This window comes from Bos taurus, chromosome X (assembly GCF_002263795.3).
Source record: "Bos taurus isolate L1 Dominette 01449 registration number 42190680 breed Hereford chromosome X, ARS-UCD2.0, whole genome shotgun sequence".
In the NCBI taxonomy this organism is placed as follows: Eukaryota; Metazoa; Chordata; class Mammalia; order Artiodactyla; family Bovidae; genus Bos; species Bos taurus.
This window is the reverse complement of record NC_037357.1, coordinates 110,598,085-110,625,407: the sequence shown is the minus strand read 5'-3', so window position 1 is coordinate 110,625,407 and position 27,323 is coordinate 110,598,085. Positions and strand designations below refer to the sequence as shown.

Sequence of the window (27,323 nt, the reverse complement as noted above, 5' to 3'; positions counted from 1 at the left end):
GTCTGCTAGATAGTTACAGGATTTATTTGCATTTTTTATGTAGAGCACTTGGGAGGCCATAAGATATACTGAGTATCATTAATGGGTGGTCAATTTAGGAATGATGTAGCTGTCAGCCCAGAAGTCATATAACCATACCGTATTGTTTGGTCTTTTCATCTCTCTCCATCTGTAAGCAACACTCTTGTGTATTCCACCTATTTTTAACATGTGCAACAGATTAAGTAACTACCTATAGGTGACACATATTTTGGCCTCTGCCTAATATCTCCTCATCAGCGAAATTTAACATGTGGGGTTCACTTATATTTCATAAGTTATTGATTTATTTAAAGTTGATGTTTAATGCCTCTTAGAAGTTTTATCTATCATCTTCACTTTCTTATAACACAATTAAATATTCTCAAAAAATACAGCTAACGTGTGTTCCATATTGAATTGGAAAACACTACATAGTTATTCAAAAATTATCCAGAATTCAATTACTATGCATCATGCTCAAAGGCAGAACCATTATAAATAAAAATACTATGGAGATTTCTCAAAAATTAAAAAAAATAGCTACCATATGATCCAGCAGCTCCACTTCTCAGTATACATTTAAAGGAAATGAAAACAGTGTCTCAAAGATGTATCAGCACTCCCATGTTCACAGGAACATTATTCACAATAGCCAAGATATGAAAACAAACCTAAATGTCAGTTAATGGATGAATGAATAAAGAAAACATGGTGTATGTGTGTGTGTGTATATACACATAAACACAAATATACATATAATGAAATGTTATTCAGTCTTTAAAAGGAAGGAAATTCTGCCATTTGAGACAACACAGATAAACCTAGAGGACATCATGCTAAGTGAATAAGCTAGATACATAAAAATAAATATTATATGATCATATTATCTCATTATACATTGAATTTAAAAAAAAGTAGTAGTAGTCAAACTCATAGAAACAGAGTAGAAGAGTGGTTCACCAGGGGCTGCAGGGAGAAAATCACGGGAGTTATTATTTTTTTTTTTTTCATGGATACAGATCTTCCATTTTGCAAGATGAAAAGAATTCTGGAGATGGATGGTGGTGATGGTTAGATAATTTTATGAATGTATTCAAAACCACCGAATTGCACACTTAAAAATGGTTAACATGGTCACTTTTATGTTATCTGTATTTGACCACAAAAAAATATAGGGGGGAAAGAAATAAAAAATAGTATCTTGCCTGGATTACTGCTATAGCATTCTAACTAGTCTCCTTGCTTCCATCCTTATTCTTCTAAATCTCCTCTCCACAAAGCAGCCAAGTTGAAATATCATAAGTTTATGTCACTCCTCCAATAGCTTTCTACCTCAATGGTAATAAAAATCTTTACTATTACTTATAAGGCCCTATGTGATCTGGTCTATTACTATGTCTCCAGTAATGTTCCCCTAACCTATGCCTTTCCTTGAATACTCCAAATATTCCTATGACTCAGGGATTTTGTATTATTTGTGTTTCTTCCTCATGTGTTTATCTTCCCAAAGGCACCCATACCTCTCTCCAGTCTTTACTCAATATTTATTTTCTTAGTGACTCCTCTGACTACACACTGAAATTTTAACATTTTTCCACCATGTACTGCATATTCCACTGTCCTCTTTTATATTTTTACTTTTAGCAATATACTATTGTACTTCCTACTATATTTTACTTATTATATATTACTTTCATTTTATTTGAAATTTTATTCTACTTATACAGTTTATCTTGTTCACATTATGACTCTCCCACGAGCACATGCCCTCCATCAAGGCAGGAATTATTTTGTATATTTGTTTAATTATGTGTCATTTGGTCCTATAATAATACCTGCTACATAGGTGATTAATACATAAGTATAAAATTATGACATAAATGAATATTATTCAACGTGTGAGAATAATAATAGAGAAAATTTAGTGGCAGTATAATTAACATGAACTTGGTATTAGATAAATCTGAACTTGAATCCAGGTCCTGCCACTTATTGGTTAGGTCTTGAAATTTGTATTAAACTGACCAATTTGAAAAGAAGATATAAGTCATTCTAGGCTGAGAGACGGAGAAGGCGATGGCACTCTACTCCAGTACTTTTGCCTGGAAAATCCCATGGATGGAGGAACCTGGTGGGCTGCAGTCCATGGGGTCACTAAGAGTTGGATACGACTGAGCGGCTTCACTTTCACTTTTCACTTTCATGCACTGGAGAAGGAAATGGCAACCCACTCCGGTGTTCTTGCCTGGAGAATCCCAGGGACGGGGGAGCCTGGTGGGCTGCCGTCTATGGAGTCGCATAGAGTCGGACACGACTGAAGCGACAGCAGCAGCAGCAGCAGCAGGCTGAGAGAACCATAAAAGCTAAGACACAAAATTTCTTCACACTATGCAGGAGAAAAGTGATTTCATTTGGTTGGAGTAAAGAAAACATAAAATAGATTAGTGTGAAACAAGCATGAAAATATAAATTGTTACTAGATCATGGAATTTATTGATGAAATTTGGGAGAATGGAATTGTCAGAGAGGCTAAAGGAAGTGAAGAAAGTTTTGTGAATTGCATTATTAAAGCTCTTAATAAGAAAATCTAATCTGATTTAGAGGGGACTAAGCTAAAAAGAGTGATATTGATTGCAAAGCTATTTCTGTAATCTAGAAGACATGCAGTGAGAGCCTGAATCAGAGGGCACTTATACCGAGGGGACATAACTTAATGAAGAAATATGTGAAGAAAGAATTGACAATACATATCTCCTTACTGAATATCAGATCACTACAGACAAAAGAGTATGTCACATATTTCAGTTTCAAGAACTGCTGAATAACATCTTCATTTACATAACCAACAGGACAACAAACAGGTTTGTGAGCAATGAAACAAGGTCCACTTCAGGATATCAGAGGCTTGAGAAATCAGTGGACATCAAGATATAGATACATATCAAGGAGTTGAAAATGAGTTGGAAATGAGGCTGTAAATCAAGAGAGATTGGAAGTAGTAAAGACATAGATACAATGATCATAGGGGCAGAGAATTTCAAGTCAAGAGACTAAATCATACTGACAAGAGACAATGTATACAAAAAAGAAGGTCAAAGGATCTCACACCAGACACTTATGCTAAGGGAGTTGAAAGAGGAGTAAAAGCCACGTAGGGAAAGAGACACAGGACAGTTAGAGACGAAGAAGAAGCTGTTAAGTCTAGAGGCTATAAGAAAAGTATTACACTGACAGTACAAAGCCTGAGAGGTGATAAAAAGACGCTGGATTTGGTGATGAAGTATAATTATTTGTTGAATAAACAAATGAATATATAAAGCATAGACTACAAAAAATGGTCAGTGAAAGGGTCATAAAATAGTACGTTTACAAGATAAAACGGAGTGGTGTGTCTGGAGAGAGGAGGTGTACACCTACAGGAGTTTTGGCCTAGTGTGAGGTGCCTAGAGAAAGAGAGGAATGGAAAGCGAGAAAAGATATTGGGGATTTTGGATATTAGACTAGGAGTAGAATGAGAGGTACGATCAAAGTCATAAAAATAGAAATTCAGTGTAACTATATAAACGATGTCCTCCACTGAAGAATCGGTGGTAAAGTGATACAATGAAGGCAAAGTTGGGGTTCACATCAGATCCTATTTCTTCTTGGTAAATTATGAGAAAAACTGATTTATAGGCAGAAAGCCTGAGACAGGTCAGACTGCTTCACCTAAATACATTCACAAACTGCAATGACTATAAATCAGATTTTCTAAGTTGGGACAGAAGGGGATAGTTAATGTTTCTAAGATATTGGAAACTCTAAAGATAATTTAGAATTTTATGTTTCCCACAGAGAACAGTCACCACATGGCTCTCTCTTCCGTTACAGAAAACTTAATCCTTCCTTATAGACCACCAGGTAAACATTTGAATGAAACCCTCTGATGGAATCCAATCTGGCCTGTCATTTGAAGTGGATCAGATACAACCTGTAGGAGGCAGTACAGGCTCAGCCCCTCTGAGAAACTCTTCAGAAAAATGTTCTCAGTAAATAATACACAAACTTCTCAAACCTAACTACATGTAGCACCATTTTCTGCTGTGGTTCCTTTAAAAATAGGCAGAATATATCATTACTCAACTAATTTGTGTTTCTTCTTTTCTAAAGGATAACAATAGGTTTATTTCCGTGGCTTCTGTTAAATTAAAACAGGTAAGTGAACTGTTGAATATTTTATGATATAGTACATATTTTGTAATATTTAGACAAAGGGAGAGTGAACAAATACCATCTAGCAAAATTAAGTCCATTTATAATTACTTCATTAAGGAGTCATACCTGAGCAATGCCTTAATGAGATGGTAATGAGGTAAAAATGTGCTGCCAGAGTAGGCACTGGAGAAAATCTCTGGAAAAGGCAGCCCAATAAACTGAAAATAAGGGGGAAAATACTTCCCTCTTTGTCTTGCCTTACACTTCTTTATTTTAGGAGGAACGACACCTGTTTTTTAAGGCTTGAAATTTTCTTTTAGAGTATGGTGATTAAAAAAAAAAAAAAGCCTAAAGAGTTAGGGAGAGTCAGGAGGGTGAGAGAAGAGAAAGGAAGGAAGTGGATGTACTTCAAATGGAGATAAAAAATAGTACCTCTCAACTCTGAGAGTCATTATAAGGATTTTGCTAGTTCATATGATGTATATACATAGCATATAGTTAACACTCAGTAATGTGTGGCAGGATTCTTTTTATTTACTGATAATGAAGACACGGATGAAGTTATTTTGTTCAAGAATATACAATTGACCTTTGGAAAATGTGGATGGGAATCTAACTGAAGATGAGGCTGAGTCACATAAACACTCTCACTCATCTCCTTTGTTCAACTTGGCAAGAAAACCAGCCAAGGATAAAGGGCATCGGGATGCCCTGAAATATGTTCCCTTGGGGAAATCTTTCAGTGTTAAAAAACTTTCAACCTCACGCATCAATTAACTGCTCCAAATAAATCACAAATTAAATACAACCACTGTCTTAACAAAACTGATGAGTCTCCAATGAGATCAAGACAATAATTTCTAAATCCCCATTCACAGTGCTGTATTTAAAAAGTCACTTCTGCAAGAACTTTTCAAATTGTTCTTCTAAGCAAAAATATATAACATTTTCTCTTAAAAGGAAGTTTTATCAAATCCAGCAATTCTAGCACACCTCATTTCCATGCTCTAACATGTAGAGGCTATAGCTTCTTGTATTTTTCGGTTTTCTACAACATTGCAATAATGAAGGAAAACTCCACTGAGAAGATTTGTTACATGGAAAATATTGAATGGTGCATAGAATCTGACCTGGTTTGAATGTGACTTTCTTGTATAAATACTACAGAGCCTGCTATCAAGTTTAAATTAGCCAAATTAAAATGAAGAAGCTTCCAGTTATATTTTTCTTAAATAGAATACAAATACATATATATAGAGAGTGAATATATAATAAGGGTGTCTATATAGAGAATGTATTTCCCTTAGGAATCAGATATCTAGAAAAATCTACCCAAGTACTGTGACTAGAAAATTATATGCATTTTCTCATTCTATTAAATGAGCTCTCTTTAATGAGCTTCATGTTTTGGTATAACCATTGTAACCTTCATAAAAGCTAATCTTACAGGTAATTATATAATGAGAGTACAAATCACTATTTTGAGAATCGTCAGCCATGAAGAATGAACATATGGTTAAACCTAGAGAGTTCTCAACAGCAAAAACAGCATCGTGTCAAGCATCTAATACAACTGAGAACCATGAAAAGACTCTGGATGAAGAAGGGGGAAGGAAAAAAAAAAGCACTGCAAAATTCAAACAGACACACAAAAACCATGTTAGGTTATCTTGGATGAAGAAGTTCTTTGGTTTGGAGAACAGAGAGTAAATGTTGACAGACCTGTGAAGGAAATGGGCTCCGTGTGGGGTCAGAGGTGGAGACATAAGCAGCCTGCGTGTAGGCATAGCTCTTGAAGCGAGGCTGAGGAGAGGAAGGAGTTCGTTCATAGCCCTGTGCTAGACTGACAGTGATCTGCAGAAGGGTTTGGGGAAGGAAGACAGAGAGGAGGAGGAGGAGACAACATAAGTAACCCTGAAAGGAATTGCTTTCCAACACACTAGAAAAACAAATATCAAACGGAAACAGTGAGCTGAAAAATGCAATCCTAAACATATATAAGTGATATTCGAAACTGGCACACTCCAAGCACTGCGGTGTGTTCAATGTCATGTTGGAAAGCAGGTAGTCAGGGAAGAGAGGAGGATGGGGTTTCATCATAAAGATTCCATACTGACACACCTTCAGCACGAATACAGAATGCGGCCCTGCCATCTGGAAAACAAGCATCCCAAAGCAATTTTCTCTGAACCCAAAGTAAACAAAACCAGAATTCATCATGTCAATACCCTGGAAAAGACTGGAGCTTTCATAAGCTAAATATAGAATTAGCTCAGTAGAGTGAGAAAATGAGGCCTGAGAGCTTTCCACGCCTTCAGCAGAAATTTCGCTAAAGGCTTTTTCATCGTTGTGTCAAATAATTAAAAAAAAACAACAAAACAAAGCACCCTAAATATTCTTCTTGGGAAGAAGAACAAGACATGTAATAGAAAAATCCCACTGGATTCTATACAATAATATCATAGACGTCTTTACCATATGTATTCTCATTTAAATTTTACTTAAATTATTTTAAACTAATTTCATCTTACCAAAAATGTTACTTTGAGTATTCAAAACTTGTTAATACATCAGCAAGTTGCCACTAAAAGTAAGAAATTATTATTAAACAGAGTACTTGCCTTTGCTCTTGGTCTAGTTTCCTGCTTTGTGCTCTAGCTGATGGAAAGTTTACTGTGTATATGACTCTTATCTTATGTCATTTTACACAATGGAAATACAATCTATTCTGTGTACTAAATTCATATAAAATGGTGCTTACCAATAGCAGAGCATTTTAAAAATGTGTCTGGAAAACAACATTATAGTTCATGATATCAGGTAAAATTTAGGTTCACAGAGTCCTCTCATTTTTTTCTCTCCAAAGACACACATACACACACACACACACACACACACACACACACACACACACACACACTCTAAGCTAAGCTGTATATATACTTTTGCACATATATGCATGTGTGAATATATATATACACACACACAATGCTACTTATCTGCATATATGTGTATCTATCCACAGATAATACAGACACGTGTGTATTATAAAATTCCATATCAAACAGGAAATATCATGGCTATTAGCTATCTTTTCCATCTTTTACCTGTTGAGAGTAGTGCATTTGATGATGTAGTTGAAAATGTTCTTCTCTTGTAACTTTTGATGGCCTTGGCAACATTTCCACCTCCTGGATGGCTTCAAGGCTCACTTGTTGAGGCAAAACTTGGAAGAGAGATGTGACGTACATTAAGATGGACTTCTTATCTGGATAAGTGGTGGCAACATCTGTAAGCACATTAACACCACATATCAGTTTTGGGTTTCTATGTCTGAGTCTCTAAAAGGGGATGAACAAATCAATGTTACAGGAAGAAGATGGATTAATGAGCACTCGATTGTCCATGAATGTCCTCCAGAGACTAATTAGAACATGATAATCAGGCTTAAAATGTACTTCCAATTTGGCAGACCAATGAGACGCACACTAAAGTTAATTTCTTTTTCTTTTTCACATAAAAACTTCATTCCGCAATACTTTTTCTGAAGTCAAATTGCCAAACCAGCCCATCTGAGAGAGTGGTTTTCATTAGATAAGAAACAAAAATAAAACACTACGTCTGCCTTACCATGGAAAGTCATAACAGCATGTCAATTAAAACGGTGCACTGGTAATTAAACAATTACACCAAAGAGCTTAATGCCCTGGCTTCCAGTAAAGAAAGCTCGTACCTCCTAATCAAATTTTTGCTGGTGATTAAGCATGTAAAGAGCAAAATAATGTCTCTGTGTTGAAATGAGCCATGTATTTCTACAATCAAAATAAAATAAAACAACTATATACCATATGCACAATGATTTGTAATATTCCTTAAGTATATTAAAATTATTTGTTTACATTATGGTACATCTGTTAAAGTCAGATGTCGCTTTCCTTCTCAGATGTTAGAGATAAATTTAAAAGTCCTTCACATAAAGTTGATCTGACATTATGTCCTTTGTCACATCTAGGGAATGAAAGAAACCCAGCGTTTAAAGTCAATAATAATTCATAATAATACATACAATAAGTGGCAGCTCCTTCAAAAGCTTCTTTTGCTACTTGGCATTACAATTTACTCACTGTGCTCATTCCAGGGAACCAAAATGTAAAAATAATCCTTTATGTGAAGTGTATCATTAATCCCAGAAGTGTTCAAACATAAATCCTGGCAGGAGGCCAGGACAACTTAGCAGCAATGTGCCAGGCATTTCTCTTGCCATAAATTTATCCTAGCTCAGCTAGCATGAAAAGATCTGTTTTAAGTTAAATATGTATATTCTGATCAGGTGTTCTGATTATAAGTTTAAAAGCCAAAAGTCAAATTTCAAGTCCAAAAGCATAAAAAGAGGTTGATCAGGTCACTCAGTCAAATTCCTCCACAAGTTACAGGAACATGATTAACCAGAACAACTATTTTTAAAGTATTTTTAAAAGGAGTTAAGGAGGAGGGAAAGGCTAGCTCATGTTCCTTGGCCTGCTTCTATCCATAGTATAACACAGTACTTCTTAATTTTTAATGTGCATATGAATCACCTGGGGATCTTTTTAAAACTCAGATTCAGTAAGTCACAGGGGAGCCTGAGGTCTTGCATTTCCAACAAGCTCCCAGGTGATGCTGAAGCTGTTGGCTTGAAGGCCATACTTAGAGTAACAAGGGTCGTAAAAAATGACACAGAAACATACTCTCGTATTATCTTCTGCATCATTGTTTTTCTTGCTTGTTTTCAGAAGATACTTATTGGACACTTAAATGCATCCGGCTTAGAGGTACAAAGGGCTTCCCTGGTGGCTTAGATGGCAAAGAATCTACTTATAAGTCAGGAGATCAGGGTTCAATCCCTAGGTTGGCAGGTTCCCCTCGAGAAAGAAATGGCAACCCACTCCAATATTCTTGCTTGGAGAATTCCATGGACAGAGGAGCCTGGTGGCCACAGTCCACAGGGTCGCAAAGAGTCGGACATGACAAAGTGACTAACGCTTCAGAAGTACAAAGCTACATAATACATGGTCTCTGCTCCCTATTATAATTTAATTATTAGCCAATGGATGGTGAAGATAAGTTTTTGCAAATATTTTTTAGGAAAGAACTAGAGAATACTTTGTGTATAAATTCTGCCTTTCTAAAAAAAAAATCTTAGTAGCTTAGCTTTGAAATTCTACAATCTCTCTTTCATTTCATAATTGTTTTTCAAGTGTTCATTGTATGGTAGATATTATACTTTACACCATATGTTTCTGAAACTCTAGAATATTTTCTTGCCTCTCACTAGTAACTAGTCAAGTTTATCTTTAATGAGCAAAATTTAGAATTCAGTTTATTTTTTAGTGCATTAAATAAAACCATGCTGTGAGAAAGGCACTGAATTTTAAAAGGCTGTCTATGTAAATAAAAAGGTCCATGTCTATTTACTGCTATATTAGATATGTGAATGTGTATAACTGGCCTCAAATACACACTATGATCACAAGAAATAAAGGTAAAAATAGATCAAGCATTATTTCTATTGCTCCAAGCAAATGTCAAAAATTGCAGCACATGTTATCTACATAAGACATCTTTTGGATGAATGTGAATATTCATAAATATTAATTACTACAATCACAATTTGACCAAACTATTGATATTTTTGCCCCAACCTATCACCATCCTACCTCTGAAGCTATACAGGATTCAGTTGCACCAGTAGCTAGAATTCAGTGTTTCTGTTTTTTATAGAAAGGGATTCAGATATTCTAAAATTGGTTGAATTCCAAATATATTTACTAAAGATGTATTATACTTTAAATATTTTAATGGATTATCCAGGAGGTTAGAATCCTTGCATGCTGCTTACAATTTGGAATGATAAAATAAGTAAGAAGAAAAGTATATTACAGTACAAAGCTAAAGAGAATTTAAAATGTGTTCCACTTATTGGTACAACCAGTGCTTTAAGAAGTTCCGAAAAAGGAAGAAATCATACCTTACTGGAAGATCAGATAATTCTTTATGAAAAGAAAACTGAAATAAATTTGTATAGGATTTAATTAGCTGGAAATGGAACAAATGTATTCCTCCACTGTAGAATGTATTCCTCCAATGTAGAAAAGCATGAGCAAAAGTTCTGAAGTAGAAACAGACTGGGCTTCCCTGGGGGCTCAGTGGGTAAAGAATCCACCTGCAATGCAGGAGACACAGGAGACGTGCCTTCGACCCCTGGGTCGGGAAGATCCCCTGGAGTAGGACACAGCAACCCACTCCAGTATTTTTGCCTGGAGAATCCCATGGACCGAGGAGCCTGGCAGGTCACCATCCAAAGGGTTGCAAAGAGTCAGACATGACTGTGTGACTGAGTACAGGGACACATTAGTCTGGCCCAGGAAGAGTGACTTTGAGTGTCTTAGCCACGTAATTGAGCTTAATAGGACAAAATGGGAAGCTGGCTTGTAAAACACTAAGGGATCATCAAAGCAGTCAACTTGGCCTTAGTTCAATAGGTTGGACTTCTGATCCAGCTTGTGACATCATTGCATTTTTTGTAAAGTAAAACCATTAAGTACAGAATTGAAAGAAGGAGAGAAAAAAAATAGCATCAAGTAGAAGGCTGAGACCCAATCCAGAAAGGAGGTGTTATGGAACTAAAATAGGCTGTGTTATGAAAACAAGGGAATGTGTGATAGAAATTCTAAGATCCAAAATAACTGTATTCAATTTCAATTCATTTACTCCACAGTCTTTGCAGATGCCTGTATACAAGATCCTGTCCTAAGCCTTGAGGGCAGAAAGATTAATAAACTGAAAATGAAATGGAGGAGGAAACTGCTTGTTCTGTAGCTATAGCAACAAATAGCTACCAATACAAGTTTCAATCTCATTTAATCAATTAACAATTACCTGCCTACAGAGTCTTGATCATGCTTCCCCAGGCCAACCAACATCAACCCCTCCCTTCTGAGGGGCCAATCAGAAGTGTGCTTGCTCCAAAATGAACAAACTGGTGAACACAAACCAATTAATGGTGGTCTCACCTGAGCAACTAACCATGCTTCTAAGAGTGTCCTCAACCTAATCCCTAGTCAGAATGTCCACAATCTCCTGACCTCTGGGTTTCCCCTCAAACCTAAGGATTTAAAGAAAGTGAGAATAATGGGATGCAACTTTTTATTATTATTATTACAAGACAGTAAAATGTATAAATTGAAAGAAGTGGGTAAATCCCCAAAATAAGAACTTAAAATTATATGAGTGAAGTCGCTCAGTCATGTCCCACTCTTTGTGACCCCATGGACTGTAGCCTACCAAGCTCCTCTGTCCATGGGATTTTCCAGGCAACAGTACTGGAGTGGATTGCCATTTCCTTCTCCAGGGGATCTTTCTGACCCAGGGATCGAACCCGGGTCTCCTGCATTGTAGACAGACGCTTTACCATCTGAGCCACCAGGGAAGTCCTAAAAATTATATGAAAGCTATCTAAAACTCTACTATATAATGGATTCATTGCCATAAATGCTTAAATTAATCATTTAAATCCAATCTTTGAAGCCATTTCAGAATGGAAATGTTGAGCTTTTAATATTGCCAGAAAATTATTTATGAACTGTAACTTTGATTCTGATGAGTATTTCTACAGTCATCAGAATTTTGATACTGAGGACTATAATGGAAAAAAAATTACTTAATGAAATTCTCTATTTTTCAAAGAAATTGAAGCCCACAGGGGTTTGATAGCAAGTTCAAAAGCTAGATCAAGTCCAAATTAAAACTCAGTCAGTGTATCATACTTTTCAGTACCTTACCTTCATTTTTTTCAGAGAATGCAATCTTAATTCATTTGAAAATTGAGACTCTCAAAGTCATTATCTAAATCATGACCCTGTGATCCATGTGGTTCCATTATCAAACATCACCTACACTCTCCATGGAATTAGTGATTTCTACTTCTAATAAGTGAGGTATAACAAGAGTAAATACACATTAAAAATGCAACTTCAGTGGCAATCAAAGAAATGCAAACTAAAACATGAAGGTGTTTAATTATACTCCACTGTCTATCGAATTATCAAAGAATGACAAAAGGGTAACAATTGATCTAGCAATAGCATCAGTGAAAAATATTTTGCTATGTCTAAAAACAATCATATTCAAGGATCCAGTAATTTACTTTTAGGAATCTACTATAAGGAAATAATTAGAAATTTACATGAAGATTTATGTAAACAATGTGGAAGTTAAGCTCTATTTACAATTAGAAAAGATTTATCACACAAAAAAGAAAAGAAATACAGACCATTTCAAATTGCTTAGTAGAAAATTAGAATTAGAAATGATCAAGTATATAATTACTTATGAATATTACAAAGCCACTCAAAATGCTGCTTTTGAAGAATGTTTGATAATATGTGAAAATAAATTCTTAATAAGGTAATAGTGAAACAGAAGGAAGCATAATTTATGTAGAATATAACAACAACTTGTGGAAAAGATTAGGAGAACATACTTTAAGACATTAGTGAAATGGGTATGGTGGTGGAATTTAAAATAATTTACTTTTTCTCCTTCATCCTATCTATATCTTCCACACTATTCTACACTCACTAATTTTATAATTAGACACTATATTCTATAATACAAGTATCTGTTAAGATCAAACAGACAATAAAATCAAAGTTGTACAAAGTTTTCTTTTAGTATGCCCCAAGAAGTACTTCTCCAAGAAGTCAATGTGAATGAGTTTGGTAGGAAACTGGTGTTTTCAACATAGAACTGTTCTTATCGTAGTGCTTGCCTGGTAGCTCAGCTGATAAAGAGTCCGCCTGCAATGCAGGAGACACCAGTTCAATTACTGGGTTGGGAAGATCCGCTGGAGAAGGGATAGGCGACCCACTCCAGTATTCTTGGGCTTCCCTGGTGGCTCAGTTGGTAAGGAATCTGCTTGCAATGTGGGAGACTTGGGTTCGATCCCTTGCTTGGGAAGACCCCTTGGAGAAGGGAATAGCTACCCACTCTAGTATAATGGCCTGGAGAATCTTATCTTGGGCAACCAACCTACAGAAAGTCTGATTAGCCAGCTGCCAGGCACAACCTTGAAACACCTCTGGGAAATCTAAACAAGAGCCTCCACTGTCTAACTCTCAGGTGAGTTTTCTGCCAGGAGAAAGGCAGGAAATGAAACAGTGGGTTATAATGCATATCATGTGTAATCAGAAAGAAGCAGGATTTCAAAGGTAAGAGATTTATAAATGTGAACTCACAAAGTTTGGTAAGCCGTTTAAAAGTTATATTAAAAGTTTAAAAAGATACCATTAACAAACCGTGATCAGAATAAATGTGGATCATTTCCCACTGAAGTTGTATTAGGAACAAAACAATCAGTAAATTTACTGTAAGAGAAGGGGAATGGGTGAACTGGAAAGAAAAACCTTGCAGCACCCAACGAGGCATGATCAGATAGCTCTAAATATGAAAATGTGAATGCACACTTTTAAACACAAGAAAAATGCTGTGTTTGCTAAAATAACCAAATGCACAGATGCGAAATTCTGAAGAACTTATTGATGAAAGCAAAGGAGGTTTACACTTGAGGTCTATAAAGAAAGAAATACTGTCATAATGCCATCTGATCTCTAAGCACTAGAATAAATTGTAGGTGATACCATAGCAATGGACTAATTCATTAAAGTGTTAGATTGTTATTTTCAATTGTAGTATTTTTCATCCAGCACTACATTCTACACATATGCATCTTCCATTCACAAGTCACTTTACACAGTGGATATACAGCATTGTAGTAAGAAAATAACTCACACAGGTCCCCTCCAGTTAAATTCTTTGAAATTCTACAATACATTCTTCCCTCACTAAATTAAGTACCCTTTAACTAAGCTGTTCCATAATTTTAGCATTTCACTCACTGATCCAAGTTGCTTTTATCATCTAATAACAATCCTTCTCATTAAAGGGCTATAAAATATAGTAATGAAAGTAATTTGTATTGATGAAGATGATTCAGTTTCATAATAAAATTAATGATAAAAGTATAGGCTTTTATTTATACATGAGAAACACTAAACACTTTTATCATTTAAACATCCAATTATTCCTTTCAAGATGCTTATGGTACAGCTAGCAGAAAACTATGACTGTAGTATTGGCACAAGTAGAAAACAGTGCTCAAGCTATATAATGCTTACCTAGGGTCTAACGGGGGAAAACTAAAGCAAAAATTGGGTGGCTTACAGGAGACTTCAGATATCCTCCACACTAGTTCAGCTTTCTGCTCATTAACCAAACAATGCTAAAGATACCTATGCAAATATGAACTGTGCATTCAAGCCAATAAATAATGGTAATTGGAAATGATGTTACTGATTCTGCAAAGTATGGAATTTGACATTGTCTCATATGACAATATGAGACACTGAAAACAAATAGTTAATGAGTTACTACTTTGTACCAGCCTAGTTTTTGAATATATAGATATATATATTCTGGTCTTTGAGGATATAATGGTAAAAAATAGGCCCAGAGATCTGGCCTCACGGTTCTTTGACTCTAATGGGGAAGCATAATTAAAAATAAAGTATTTAAAAATCCTCAATTTACCATCTACCAATTTATCCCTAACTCCTAGTTCTTGTTACTTCATTGTGTATTTTTAAAAATGACTTCCACAAATGCACTACCTTTGCTAGGCTTTATAATTTATATGCAGAGTACATCATGAGAAATGCTGGGCAGGAATAAACACAAGCTGGAATCAAGATTGCTGGGAGAAATATCAATAACCTCAGATATGCAGATGACACCATCCTTATGGCAGAAAGTGAAGAGGAACTCAAAAGCCTCTTGATGAAAGTGAAAGTGGAGAGTGGAAAAAGTTGGCTTAAAGCTCAACATTCAGAAAACGAAGATCATGGCATCTGGTCCCATCACTTCATGGAAAATAGATGGGGAAACAGTGGAAACAGTGGCTGACTTTATTTTGGGGGGCTCCAAAATCACTGCAGATGGTAACTGCAGCCATGAAATTAAAAGATGCTTACTCCTTGGAAGGAAAGTTATGACCAACCTAGATAGCATATTCAAAAGCAGAGATATTACTTTGCCAACAAAGGTCCGTCTAGTCAAGGCTATGGTTTTTCCAGTAGTCATGTATGGATGTGAGACTTGGACTTTGAAGAAGGCTGAGCACCAAAGAATTGATGCTTTTGAACTGTGGTGTTGGAGAAGACTCTTGAGAGTCCCTTGGACTGCAAGGAGATCCAACCAGTCCATCCTAAAGGAGATCAGCCCTGGATGTTCATTGGGAGGACTGATGCTAAAGCTGAAACTCCAGTACTTTGGCCACCTCATGCAAAGAGTTGACTCATTGGAAAAGACTCTAATGCTGGGAGGGATTGGGGGCAGGAGGAGAAGGGGACGACAGAGGATGAGATGGCTGGATGGCATCACTGACTCAATGGATGGGAGTTTGAGTGAACTCTAGGATTTGGTGATGGACAGGGAGGCCTGGCGTGCTGCAGTTTATGGGGTCACAAAGAGTCGGACACGACTGAGGGACTGAACTGAACTAAGAGTGACTCTATAGTGTTAAGACCAAAAATTCTGATAGTGCCTAAAACCAAATATACAGAAGCTGGTGGGTAAAGGACAATTAAATGGAAATTCTCAATCAACCCTGATGTAATAAGTTTCAAACAAACCATTTTTATATTGAATGTTTTTTTAACCAAATATCAAATGTTTTCTATGTGCAGCTAATCAAAGTGAGAATTATCTTTTAAATTTTCAATTTCATAATGCAACATATTTCCAAAATTCCCTCTTCCATTTACTCATTGAGTTTGTATCCCCATTCAAATACACACACACACATACAAACATACATACATAGCACACACACATTTTAAAAAATAACCCTGAGCATTAAAAACCTTAGAACAAGTTTTCAGGACATGTCCACTAAAACCAGGAGACTAGAAAATAGCCTGACCTAACAAATGGAAGTTAATCAGTGTAAGAGACTATTGATCGAAAACATTTGTACTTTCTTACAATTCTCTCTACATGCCTATTGTAGGAAGAACTATTGGAGTTTCCATTTGAGAAGGAACTATTTTGGCTCAGTGACATTTAACTCTGCTTCCTTAATTGTCACCTGCTGATCCTGTGCTTTGCTTCTGATCTGACCAAACTGACTTCTTTTTTCCCTACTGCTAGAAAAAGGACAATAGATTTCATAAAGAACCCCACATAGTAACTTTATTAACACAAAATATTCTATTTCTACCCCCTTGTCCTCTACATTGTGAGAAATGATACTTTATAAATAATGAGGCCAGAATAAAGATGTTAATTTCACTTGACATAAATTTCACTGGTTATTATCGTGTTTTCTGCTATGATTTGGGATTTAGAAATATGTCTGATGGTGTAAGGGCAGTTCTAAGGCAAGTTCCTCAATGATAAAAAGCTTAAGGCAGAAACCATATATAAAATCAATCTTTTTGCAAAATATTATAAAAAATTTAATGAACAGGCTAAGCTCTTTGATATGAAGTGGATAAATTTTTTTAAATCAAATCATGGTGCTGCCCCTTACAAGGAAGAGATTGTAGCAGTTAACTAATTCCTCATATATCCCAGTTTCTATCTGTAAAATGAGTCATATTATTGCACAAATGTCTAGTGATGTTGTTTGAGAGAGAAAATGAGTGTACAGAGTGCTTTAACCACTATTTGTTGTGACATGTTTGAGTTGGAACATAATTATAATTTCGGAGTTTGCCTGCACTGATACATTCACCAAACGTTTGTGGCATGCTTACCATGTGTAATACATGACCATCAACTCACTTGAGAATAAATCATTTTGATAATTAGAACGGTTCCATTGCCTAACTCCTAGGGTAGAAACTGGTGGATTATGGGACAAGCTGAAGACAATCAGCATGGAGGTGAAACTCTCAGACAGAAAACATTTATTATGGGGGAGTGAGGTCTGCATCATGACGAATATGATGGATGGCATCATGGCAGCACCAGGTACCATATGCCGCATCAGAAGGGGCACAGTGTTTAGTAAGACACCATCACAAACAAACTTCATAAACAAATGGCAAGATAACTGATGACAGAAGAGGTGTTCCTGAACTAATCCCCAGTTTCGTAGTTTCCTAACTGAAAGCTGGACCCAGTGGCCAAACAGCATGCGCTTGTGTAGTCCCTAGCACTAGCAGAAACAGGCCAAAGGAACACCGAATAAATAAGGGGCCAACTTTCACGTATTTTCAAATTACAGACACACATTTGGCTTTTATAGTAAAAATAAAATTTCGTTTGAGTATGAGTTTTTAAATTCCACCTATGTAATCAGGGGTTCCCACACAATAATATGCATGGATGATAAGTAGCTTTTAACATACTTTTTAACATGAAAAAAACTATAATTTAATAAAAGGGAAGATAATCATGTGAAAAATGATGGAGAAAGATACAAGTACAAAAGTGAATAAGCATCAGAAACCATATAATAAGCACATATTAAGACAATGATAGGAGGTAACCTGTTATCCAAAAGACTATAATTTTGAATACTGAATAGAATTATATGTGTGTGTTGAAAAACACAACATAAATGGAGATATAAGGTGGGATAAAGGACCACCATAACTAGTAAGAGAGCACTATTTTCTACGACCCTATATACAGTATTTGGATTTTAACTCTCAGAAAAAAACTCCTGTCTTCCTACCACTAATCACAGATACTGAGACCTATGCCCACCCACTTGTTCTTTCCTCTTACAATTAATGTGCTCCCATTTCAATAAAGGCAAGTCTCCCTAATGTAGTTTTCCTTTTCTATTAATCCTCAATTCTTCCTCAGCCTACACACAGACTTTCCTAACTCCCACTTGAAAGATAAAGCAGACTGCAAACAAACAACTTTGGTATGCTGGTAAACTCATTTTCAAAACAAACAAAAACCAACAAAGAACAAACAAGCACAGTAACAACAAAATCCCTGACTGCAGTCTTCACCAATCTCCATGGCATAAATCCTCCTACCATGGCTCAGTTCAAGTTGCCCATGGTTTAACAGTTCAGTTCAGATCAGTTCAGTTGCTCAGTCGTGTCCGACTCTTTGCGACTCCATGGACTGCAGCACAACAGGCTTCCCTGTCCATCACCAACTCCTGGGGCTTACTCAAACTCATGTCCATGATAGCATCCAACCATCTCATCCTCTATCGTCCGCTTTTCCTCCTACCTTCATTCTTTCCCAGCATCAGGGTCTTTTCTAGTGGGTCAGTTCTTGGTATCAGGTGGCCAAAGTACTGGAGTTTCAGCTTCAGCATCAGTCCTTCCAAAGAATATTCAGGACTGATTTCCTTCAGGATACACTGGTTGGGCTTCCCTTGTGGTTTGGCTTGTAAAGAAACCGCCTGTAATGCCAGAGACCTGGGTTCGATCCCTGGGTTGGGAAGATCCCCTGGAGAAGGGGCTACCCACTCCAGTATTCTGGCCTGGAGAATTCCATGGAATGCCTGGAGAATTCCACAGTATATGGGGTTGGAAATAGTTGTACACAACTGAGCGATTGACTTTCACTTTCACTTATAGACTTCAGAATTCCTTGGTAGCTCAGACAGTAAAGCGTCTCCCTGTAATGTGGGAGACACAGGTTCAATCCCTGGGTTGGGAAGATCCCCCTGGAGAAGGAAATGGCAACCCACTCCAGTACTCCTGCCTGGAAAATTCCACAGACAGAGGATCCTGGTAGGCTATAGTCCATGGGATCACAAAGAGTCGAACACGAAGGAGCGACTTCACTTTGTATTTTGTACTAGACAGGTTGGATCTCCATGCAGTCCAAGGGACTCTGAAGACTCTTCTCCAACACCACAGTTCAAAAGCATCAATTCTTCGGTGCTCAGCTTTCTTTATAGTCTAACTCTCACATCCATACATTACTACTGGAAAAATCATAGCTTTGACTAGACGGACTTTTGTTGGCAAAGTAATGTCTCTGCTTTTCAACATGCTGTCCAGGTTGGTCATAGCTTTCTTTCCAAGGAGCAAGCATCTTTTAATTTCATGACTGCAGTTACCATCTGCAGTGATTTTGGAGCCCCCCAAAATAAAGTCTGTCAATGTTTCCATTGTTTCCCCATCTATTTGACATGAAATGATTAGACCCGATGCCATGATCTTAGTTTTCTGAATGTTGAGTTTTCAGCCAACTTTTTCACTCTCATCAAGAGGCTCCTTAGTTCTTCTTCACTTTCTGCCATAAGGGTGGTGTCATCTGTATATCTGAGGTTATTAATATTTCTCCCAGCAATCTTGATTCCAGCTTGTGCTTCATCCAGTCTGGCATTTCACATGATGTACTCTGCATATAAGTTAAGTAGGGCGACAATATGCAGCCTTGATGTACTCCTTTACTGATTTGGAACCACTCTGTTGTTCCAAGTTCAGTTCTAACTGTTTCTTCTCGACCTGTATACAGATTTCTCAGGAAGCAGGTAAGGTGGTCTGGTATTCCCAGCTCTTGAAAAATTTTCCACAGTTCATTGTGATCCACACAGTCAAAGGCTGTGTCACATTCAATAAAGCAGAAGTAGATGTTTCTCTGGAATACTCTTGCTTTTTTGATCTCTGGTTCCTCTGACTTTTCTAAATACAGCTTGAACATCTGGAAGTTCACAGTTCATATACTGTTGAAGCCTGGCTTGGAGAATTTTGAGCATTACTTTGCTAGCATGTGAGAGGAGGGCAATTGTATGGTAGTTTGAACATCCTTTGGCATTACCTTTATTTGGAATTAGAATGAAAACTAATCTTTTCCAGTCCTATGGACACTGCTGAGTTTTCCAAAATTGCTGGCATATTGAGTGCAGCACTTTCATAGAATCATCTTTTAGGATTTGAAATAGCTCACCTGAAATTCCATCACCTCCACTAGCTTTGTTCATAGTAATGTTTCCTAAGGCCCACTTGACTTCGCATTCTAGGATGTCTGGCTCTAGGTGAGGGATCACACCATCATGGTTATCTGGGTCGTGAAGATCTTTTTTGTACAGTTCTTCTGTGTATTCTTGCCATCTCTTCTTAATATCTTCTCCTTCTGTTAGGTCCATACCATTTCTGTCCTTTATTGAGCCCATCTTTGCATGAAATGTTCCCTTGATATCTCTAATTTTCTTGAAGAGATCTCTAGTCTTTCCCATTCTATGGTTTTCCTCTATTTCTTTGCACTAATCACTGAGAAAGGCTTTCTTATCTCTCCCTGCTATTCTTTGAAACTCTGCATTCAAATGGGTATATCTTTCCTTTTCCCCTTTGCCTTTAGCTTCTCTTCTTTTCTCAGCTATTTGTAAGGCCACCTCAGATAACCATTTTGCCTTTCTGCATTTCTTTTTCTTGGGGGGGTGGTCTTGATCACTGTCTCCTGTACAATGTCATGAACCTCTGTCCATAGTTCTTCAGGCATTCTATCGGATCTAATCCCTTGAATCTATTTGTCACTTCCACTGTATAATCATAAGGGATTTGATTTAGGTTACACGTTAATGGTCTGGTGGTTTTCCCTACTTTCTTCAATTTAAGTCTGAATTTTGCAATAAAGAGTTCATGATCTGAGCCACAGTCAGCTCCCGGTCTTCTTTTTGATGACTGTATAGAGCTTCTCCATCTTTAGCTGCAAAGAATGCAATCAATCTGATTTTGGTATTGACCATCTGGTGATGTCCTTGTATAGAGTCTTCTCTTATGTTTTTGGAACAGGGTGTTTGCTATGACCAGTGCATTCTCTTGGCAAAACTCTATTAGCCTTTGCCCTGCTTCATTTGTACTCCAAGGCCAAATTTGCCTGTTACTCCAAGTGTTTCTTGACTTCCTACTTTTGCATTCCACTCCCCTATAATGAAAAGGAAACCTTTTTGGGGTGTTAGTTCTAGAAGGTCTTGTTGGTCTTCATAGAACCATTTAACTTCAGCTTCTTCAGCATTACTAGTCAGGGCACAGACTTGGATTACTGTGATATTGAATGGTTTGTCTTGGAAATGAACAGAGATCATTCTGTCATTTTTGACATCACATCCAAGTACTACATTTCAGACTCTTCTGCTGAGTATGATGGCTACTCCATTTCTTCTAAGGGATTCTTGCCCACAGTAGTGGATATCATGGTCATCTGAGTTAAATTCACCCAGTCCAGTTCATTTTAGTTCACTGATACCTAAAATGTTTTCACTCTGGCCATCTCCTGTTTGACCACTTCCAATTTCTGTTGATTCATGGACCATAATTCCTGAATTTAACTATCTGCTCCTGTGAGCCTGTAGGATCACGTTCTTTCAATACAACTTTGCAAATGTTTAAGCTATATTCTTCACACCTACTTTCCTACCACTGCTCCCCATTTCATTCAGTTCATGTTTACCCAGCATCTTATAGATGCCAAGTCCTGTCCCAGATGCTGGGAATGAATGAATACAGTGAACAGAGCAATGATTCTGTCCTCATGAGGTCTAGATTTTAGTTGAAACACAGACAATAGCAAAAGCAAATCTCTAGCTTATAAGATTACAAATGCTATAGAGAAAAATAAAATGGGTAGGCAATGGGTGTGGTCAATATTTTAAGGAAGATGGATTCAGAAGGGATCACTGGGTAAGAAGGGATGAGAGAACTGCCTTCTGTCTCTCTACTCCTCTAATGGCTACAGCGCCGCCAAGCCTAATGGGGTGTTTTTCTATCTCCATATTATTGTGTAGCTCATAGTTTCACAGTAGCACTCACATTCTTAAACTGCTTCATTTTCCTTGGATTCTTTGACATTACATTTTTCAGGTTTTCTATGGATCCAGCCATACTTTCTCAGGCCTTCTTTCTGGTGCAACCCATTTAATTAATATAACATTTTGGAGTGAATGTAGAGGTTGGATTTCGGTCTTTATTATCTACACTCACTCTTCCCTAGGTGATGTCACCCAATTTTCTCTTCTTCTGCCTCCTCTCTATTTTTTCCCTGTTCCTCTCTCTAAAATATTACATAAATGTGCTAGTGTTAGTCGCTCAGTCATGTCTGACTCTTGGCAATCCCATGGACTGTAGCTCGCCAAGCTCCTCACTGTTGGGATTTCCCAAGCAAGAATACTGGAGTGGGCTACCTATATGCTAATAATTCCCAAATACCTATCTCCAGTTGAGACCTCTGTTTCCTCAGGAGACATCTCAAACTTGTTACACACAAAAAAAGTTCTCACTTCTCTTTGAAACCATTATTGTTATTTAGTGGCTAGGTTGTGTCTGAGTCTTTTGCAACCCCATGGATGATAGCCCTCCAGGCTCCTCTGTCCATGGAATTCTCCAGGCAAGAAACTGGAGTAGGTTGCCATTTCCTTCTCCAGAGGATCTTCCTGACCCAGGATCGAACCTGTGTTTCCTGCATTGGCATGAAAATTCTTTACCACTGAGCCACAAGGGAAAGCCTCAAAATCATTAGTATCCCCATTAATCACCACCTCCCAATATGGCTACAATATTCATACATTCTGTCAGGCTGTAAAGTTAGCAATTGCCCTTGAGATTTTTCCTGCATTCCCTCATTTGATCTATTATCAAATTGTGCCTTTTCTGCCTCTAAAAGGAATACATGTGTGCACTCATCTTCATGCTATTACTATTTCACCCAAGCCGTGATCCTGGCCTTCTGGGTCCAGCACATTCACGTCCTAACTCTTCTCAAGCCTTTCAGTTCATTTTGTTTTCAACAGCTGGAATCACCTTTATAAAAACACAAATTAAAAGTGCAACATATTCCTACTTAAAACCCTTCGACACTTCTCATTTGTTTAGAATAAATCCAAACTGCTTCCCTAGCCAACAAGGCTCTACATAACCCAGTCCTGCACACATAGCTAACAGAAAACAAATGGCCTCTTAACTTTCTTGCCTACTACCTTTCAGATACATTGGCCTTGTTTTCACATCTGAAGCAACACACGTCCTTTTATACATCTTGTTTTTTACACTTGCAATTGTCATTACCTAAAATATTTCCCCCATCTTTTTGCATTTTTGATTCATTCTTATCCATTGGGTTTTAGCTCATATGACACCTCCTTAGAGATGCATTTGGTAATCACCCTATTGTAAGAAGCCCTCTCCCTGTCTCTTCATTTCACATTGACTCCTTATGTCGTTTGCCACAAATTGTAGTTATTATGCTTATCTATTTGTGCTTTTGGTATTATTTGTCTCCCTACAATAATATAAGCCCTACAAGCACAGGAAATTTGTCTAAAGCCTTTTTACCACTTACTGACTAATAGTGGGTAGTACCTATTTGTTTAATTAATGAATGAATGAAGAGATAATTATGGCTGTTGGGAAGAAAGTTGCACTTCAGTGAAATGAACACAGAATAAGACTCATGACGAAAACTGAAAAGTGGTTGAAGGGGAAGAAAGCAGGGAGTATTTGCCTCCTTCCAAAATTATTTTAAAGAGATTCAGTATGATATTTAATGACTTTTCATTGAGTACCAATTATGTAAAAGGGATTTTGTTATGCTTTCTCATTTACCTTTCAACCCTCATGAGTTAAGAATACTGTATGAGGTCATGTAACTATTAAATTATAGGCTGATTAATTCAGAACAAAAAAAGACAGAGACTCTTGGTTCACATCCTAGTTCTCTCATTTTGTGACACTGGACAAACTTGAACGGATTGATTTACTGATTTACAGCTTAAATAGATCTTCCTATTGTACCACAGAAGTTATTCTTAAATTATTGATCACATTCTAAAAAAATGACACTTGTTTTGCATAACATCTCATGTGAGGAAAAGGATCATCTTTTTTTAAGTAATAGGGAAAGAAGCATTCATTTCTAAATTAGAGAGCATTAGCAGGTTAATCAAGAAACCGATGAGTGATGATCATAAAGTTAGCACATTTTTAATTCAGATTGAAAATACTCAAGCTAATACTCAAGGCACAGGAAAACTAATGTTTTATTCATTGTTTCTAAGCTTTGACATAGACTCTACAAAATAGCACAGTGCTTTGCATAGATGTTAGAAAATTATTCACAGAAAAAATGTGTTCAAGTACTCTCTGACCCAGGTTAGGAAAAGGTAACTTCTAGAACTTAGATAAAGCAGATGTCTCAGAAATTTTGTACTAAGCATCTGAATACATGGTAGGCTGGAAGACCCAAGCAACTGAAAATCGTGTTATCTCACTAAAACTATGATGTAGCGGTGGGTAAGATTATATTGAATAATTATGATTTAAGAAGCAGTTCTTTTAGCTGAGACACAAGAATGAAAAAGGGATTCAGTTTAAAAAAAAAAACAAAGAAAAATGAGGCATGGTATACACATATTTATAAATAATATGATCGTTTACATAACTATCATGAGTGTGCATGAATGTGTAAGATATACAGAGATATAAATATAGATAGGTATACATGTCCTATTTGAAAAGCAAACTCTTTTGACTAGAAATTAGTAACATCAAAGATTAGACAGAGAGAAGAAAAGGCTTTATTATAGCATCTCATTCCTAATTTGACTGTTGATATTCATAGTACCCATTTTCCATTTTTAAATTTCTTCTCTCTTTTCCAATGGCTGGACAAGAGTTAAAATGGACATGCTAAATACTGCATAGCTCAGTTTCTTGACACAGCTTCTCATTCTTGATTCTGAAATTTCAGCTTCTCTTAAATGCCTCTCTTTCAAGTTGACTTCTACTAACATGGGCCTGGCTTCCCCTGATGACTGCAAGCCTTTGGTATAACTAGCTTGGTCACTGTGTCTTACAAAGCCTGTTTCACAGTCCACAATGTCAGACCCTATTCAGGCTCCAGTCTCAGACTGACCAAATGGGCTCCATTTCTACTCGCATCACGATGGGGAGCCTGTCCCTTGAAACGAAACCTCTTCTTCAGAAGAAACAGATAGGGTTGATGTTTTTGGCTCCAATAGTTTTTGGTTCTTTTTTTTTTTTTCTTGTATTACTTTGGATTCAACCTCTCACTTTAAAATATTTTTATATAATAAATGTTTTTATTGTTGTAGTGGAAAATTAAAATAGAATTTATAAATTTATAAATAAAAATTTATATTTTTATTAAAATATAAAGTGAACAGTGAAAGTAGGCCACATCTATACAACACTCCAACCCCATTATCTAGACATAATACTTCTCAGCAGAAGCTATGCTAGCTGTATATCCATCCATTCATCAAGCCATTTATGCATTTAGCCATCCTTTTATCTAGTCATCGGCCTAAGGAGATCAAACTCCATACATACTGCCTATATATCTACATAAAATACATTCAATAAATAAATTATTGTTCTAAAACTCATTGGCTCTCTATAATTTTGGATAAATAACTTAATTCCTCAATGTCTTCATTGTTGTTGCTTAGTCTCTCAGTCATGTCCAGCTCTTTGTGACCCCATGGACTATAGCCCACCAGGCTCCTCTGTCCATGGAATTCTCCAGGCAAGAATACTGTAGTGGATAGCCATTCCCTTCTCCACGGGATCTTCCCAACCCAGGGATAGAACCTGGGTCTCCTGCATTGCAGGCAGATTCTTTACCGTCTGCACCATCAGGGAAGCCCAATGTCTTAATGCTTTCATTTATAAAATGGGGCTAACACTTTTGAAAGAATTACAATAAATGTAAGTAGCTATAAAAATGCTTATGAAAACATAAGCTTTCAGCAAAATGCAGCTTTGAAATGTATATACAGATACATGCAAATACACAATTTGGACCTTAAAACTATTTTCAGTAATGCATAGATTCATCCACCTATTTATTCTTCAACTGTTTACTGGGAATCTATCATTAAGTCATGGCAACTCACTCCAGTATTCTTGCCTGGAAAATCCCATGGAAAGAGGGGCATAGCAGGCTTCAGTCCATGGAGTTGCAAAGAGCCAGACAGTTGAGTGACTGAGCATGCACACATGTCCTAAGTCTAGGATTATATTAGGCACTATAGCTTTAATAGTGAGCAAAAGTGAAAACAAGCACAAACAAGCCTGGACTCTGACATTATGAAACCTATAGCCCAATGATAGATCTATATTTACCTAACATTAAATATTATGGGATAATACTGAACTACTATAAACAATGCTGCAGTGAGCATCTTAACATATGTGTCTTACATACGTGTGAGTATTCCTATATGTCTAACTCCCAAATGTGAAATATCAGCATCAAAGATACATACAATGCCATATTTTGAAACTTCAAATGTCCTATATATAGCTTTCCAAGTGGATCTTCCACCAAAGGAAACATGGGGCCTAATTCCATGAACCCTCATCATCACAGGATATTACACTCTGTATTTCTTTAATTATTAGCAGTATTGAACTTATTTTTTTCCATTGATTACTTGTCATTTCCTCAAGTGGATGTCTACATCACATTTGGCCCTATTTAAACACTGTTGCAAAATACTTGTTCATCTTAGTTGTAGTTTTATTACAGTGAAGTTATTCTTTATTCAGTATGATTCCCCAGTCTATCATATGATTTGTTACTTTTGAATTGTGTCTTTCTCCATTGAAAACATTTTACTTTTTGTGTTGCTAAATCTGCCAATTTTATGTTACAGCTCCTGAGTTTTATGACATCTTAACATTAATATATTCTTCTACATTTGAATATAATTCACATGAAATCATTATCTGAAAATTATTTAGTATTTATTGTGGAATTAGGTTGTCACTGTATTTTCTTTCCAAACAATGTCAGAGATTTTAATTTACTGGCTAACTGACCTGTTCTTTACAGGTAGGAAATGCCATTCCTAGATATAAAAATGTACCTAAATAAAAGCAACTTTTTTCAAAATGTTTATTCTGTATTATTAAACTACATCTCTATATCATGTCACACTCTGTCAGTTTGTTATGTTATGAAATATTCTAAAGCAGTGGTCCCCTACCTTTCTGGCACCAGGGACTGGTTTTGTGGAAGAGAATTTTTCCACGTATGGGGTGGGAGGGATGGTTTCTAGATGATTCAAG

The 27,323-nt window shown here is 36.7% G+C and overlaps 1 protein-coding gene across 9 annotated transcripts in view; it reads right to left on the bottom strand.

Annotated features, from left to right (window-relative positions):
• Window positions 1-27,323, bottom strand: part of DMD (dystrophin) — a 2,236,915-nt gene that overhangs the window by 1,679,354 nt on the left and 530,238 nt on the right. For 8 of the 9 annotated variants that reach the window (XM_024988361.2, XM_024988358.2, XM_024988360.2 and 5 more), the window contains exons 8-9: window positions 7,323-7,504; window positions 5,938-6,069 (exon numbers count right to left, since the gene is read on the bottom strand). In XM_024988361.2, coding sequence (XP_024844129.1) covers window positions 5,938-6,069; window positions 7,323-7,504 — 314 coding nt within the window. The remainder of the gene's footprint in view (window positions 1-5,937; window positions 6,070-7,322; window positions 7,505-27,323) is intronic. The other variant, XM_024988363.2, reaches the window with a different exon arrangement.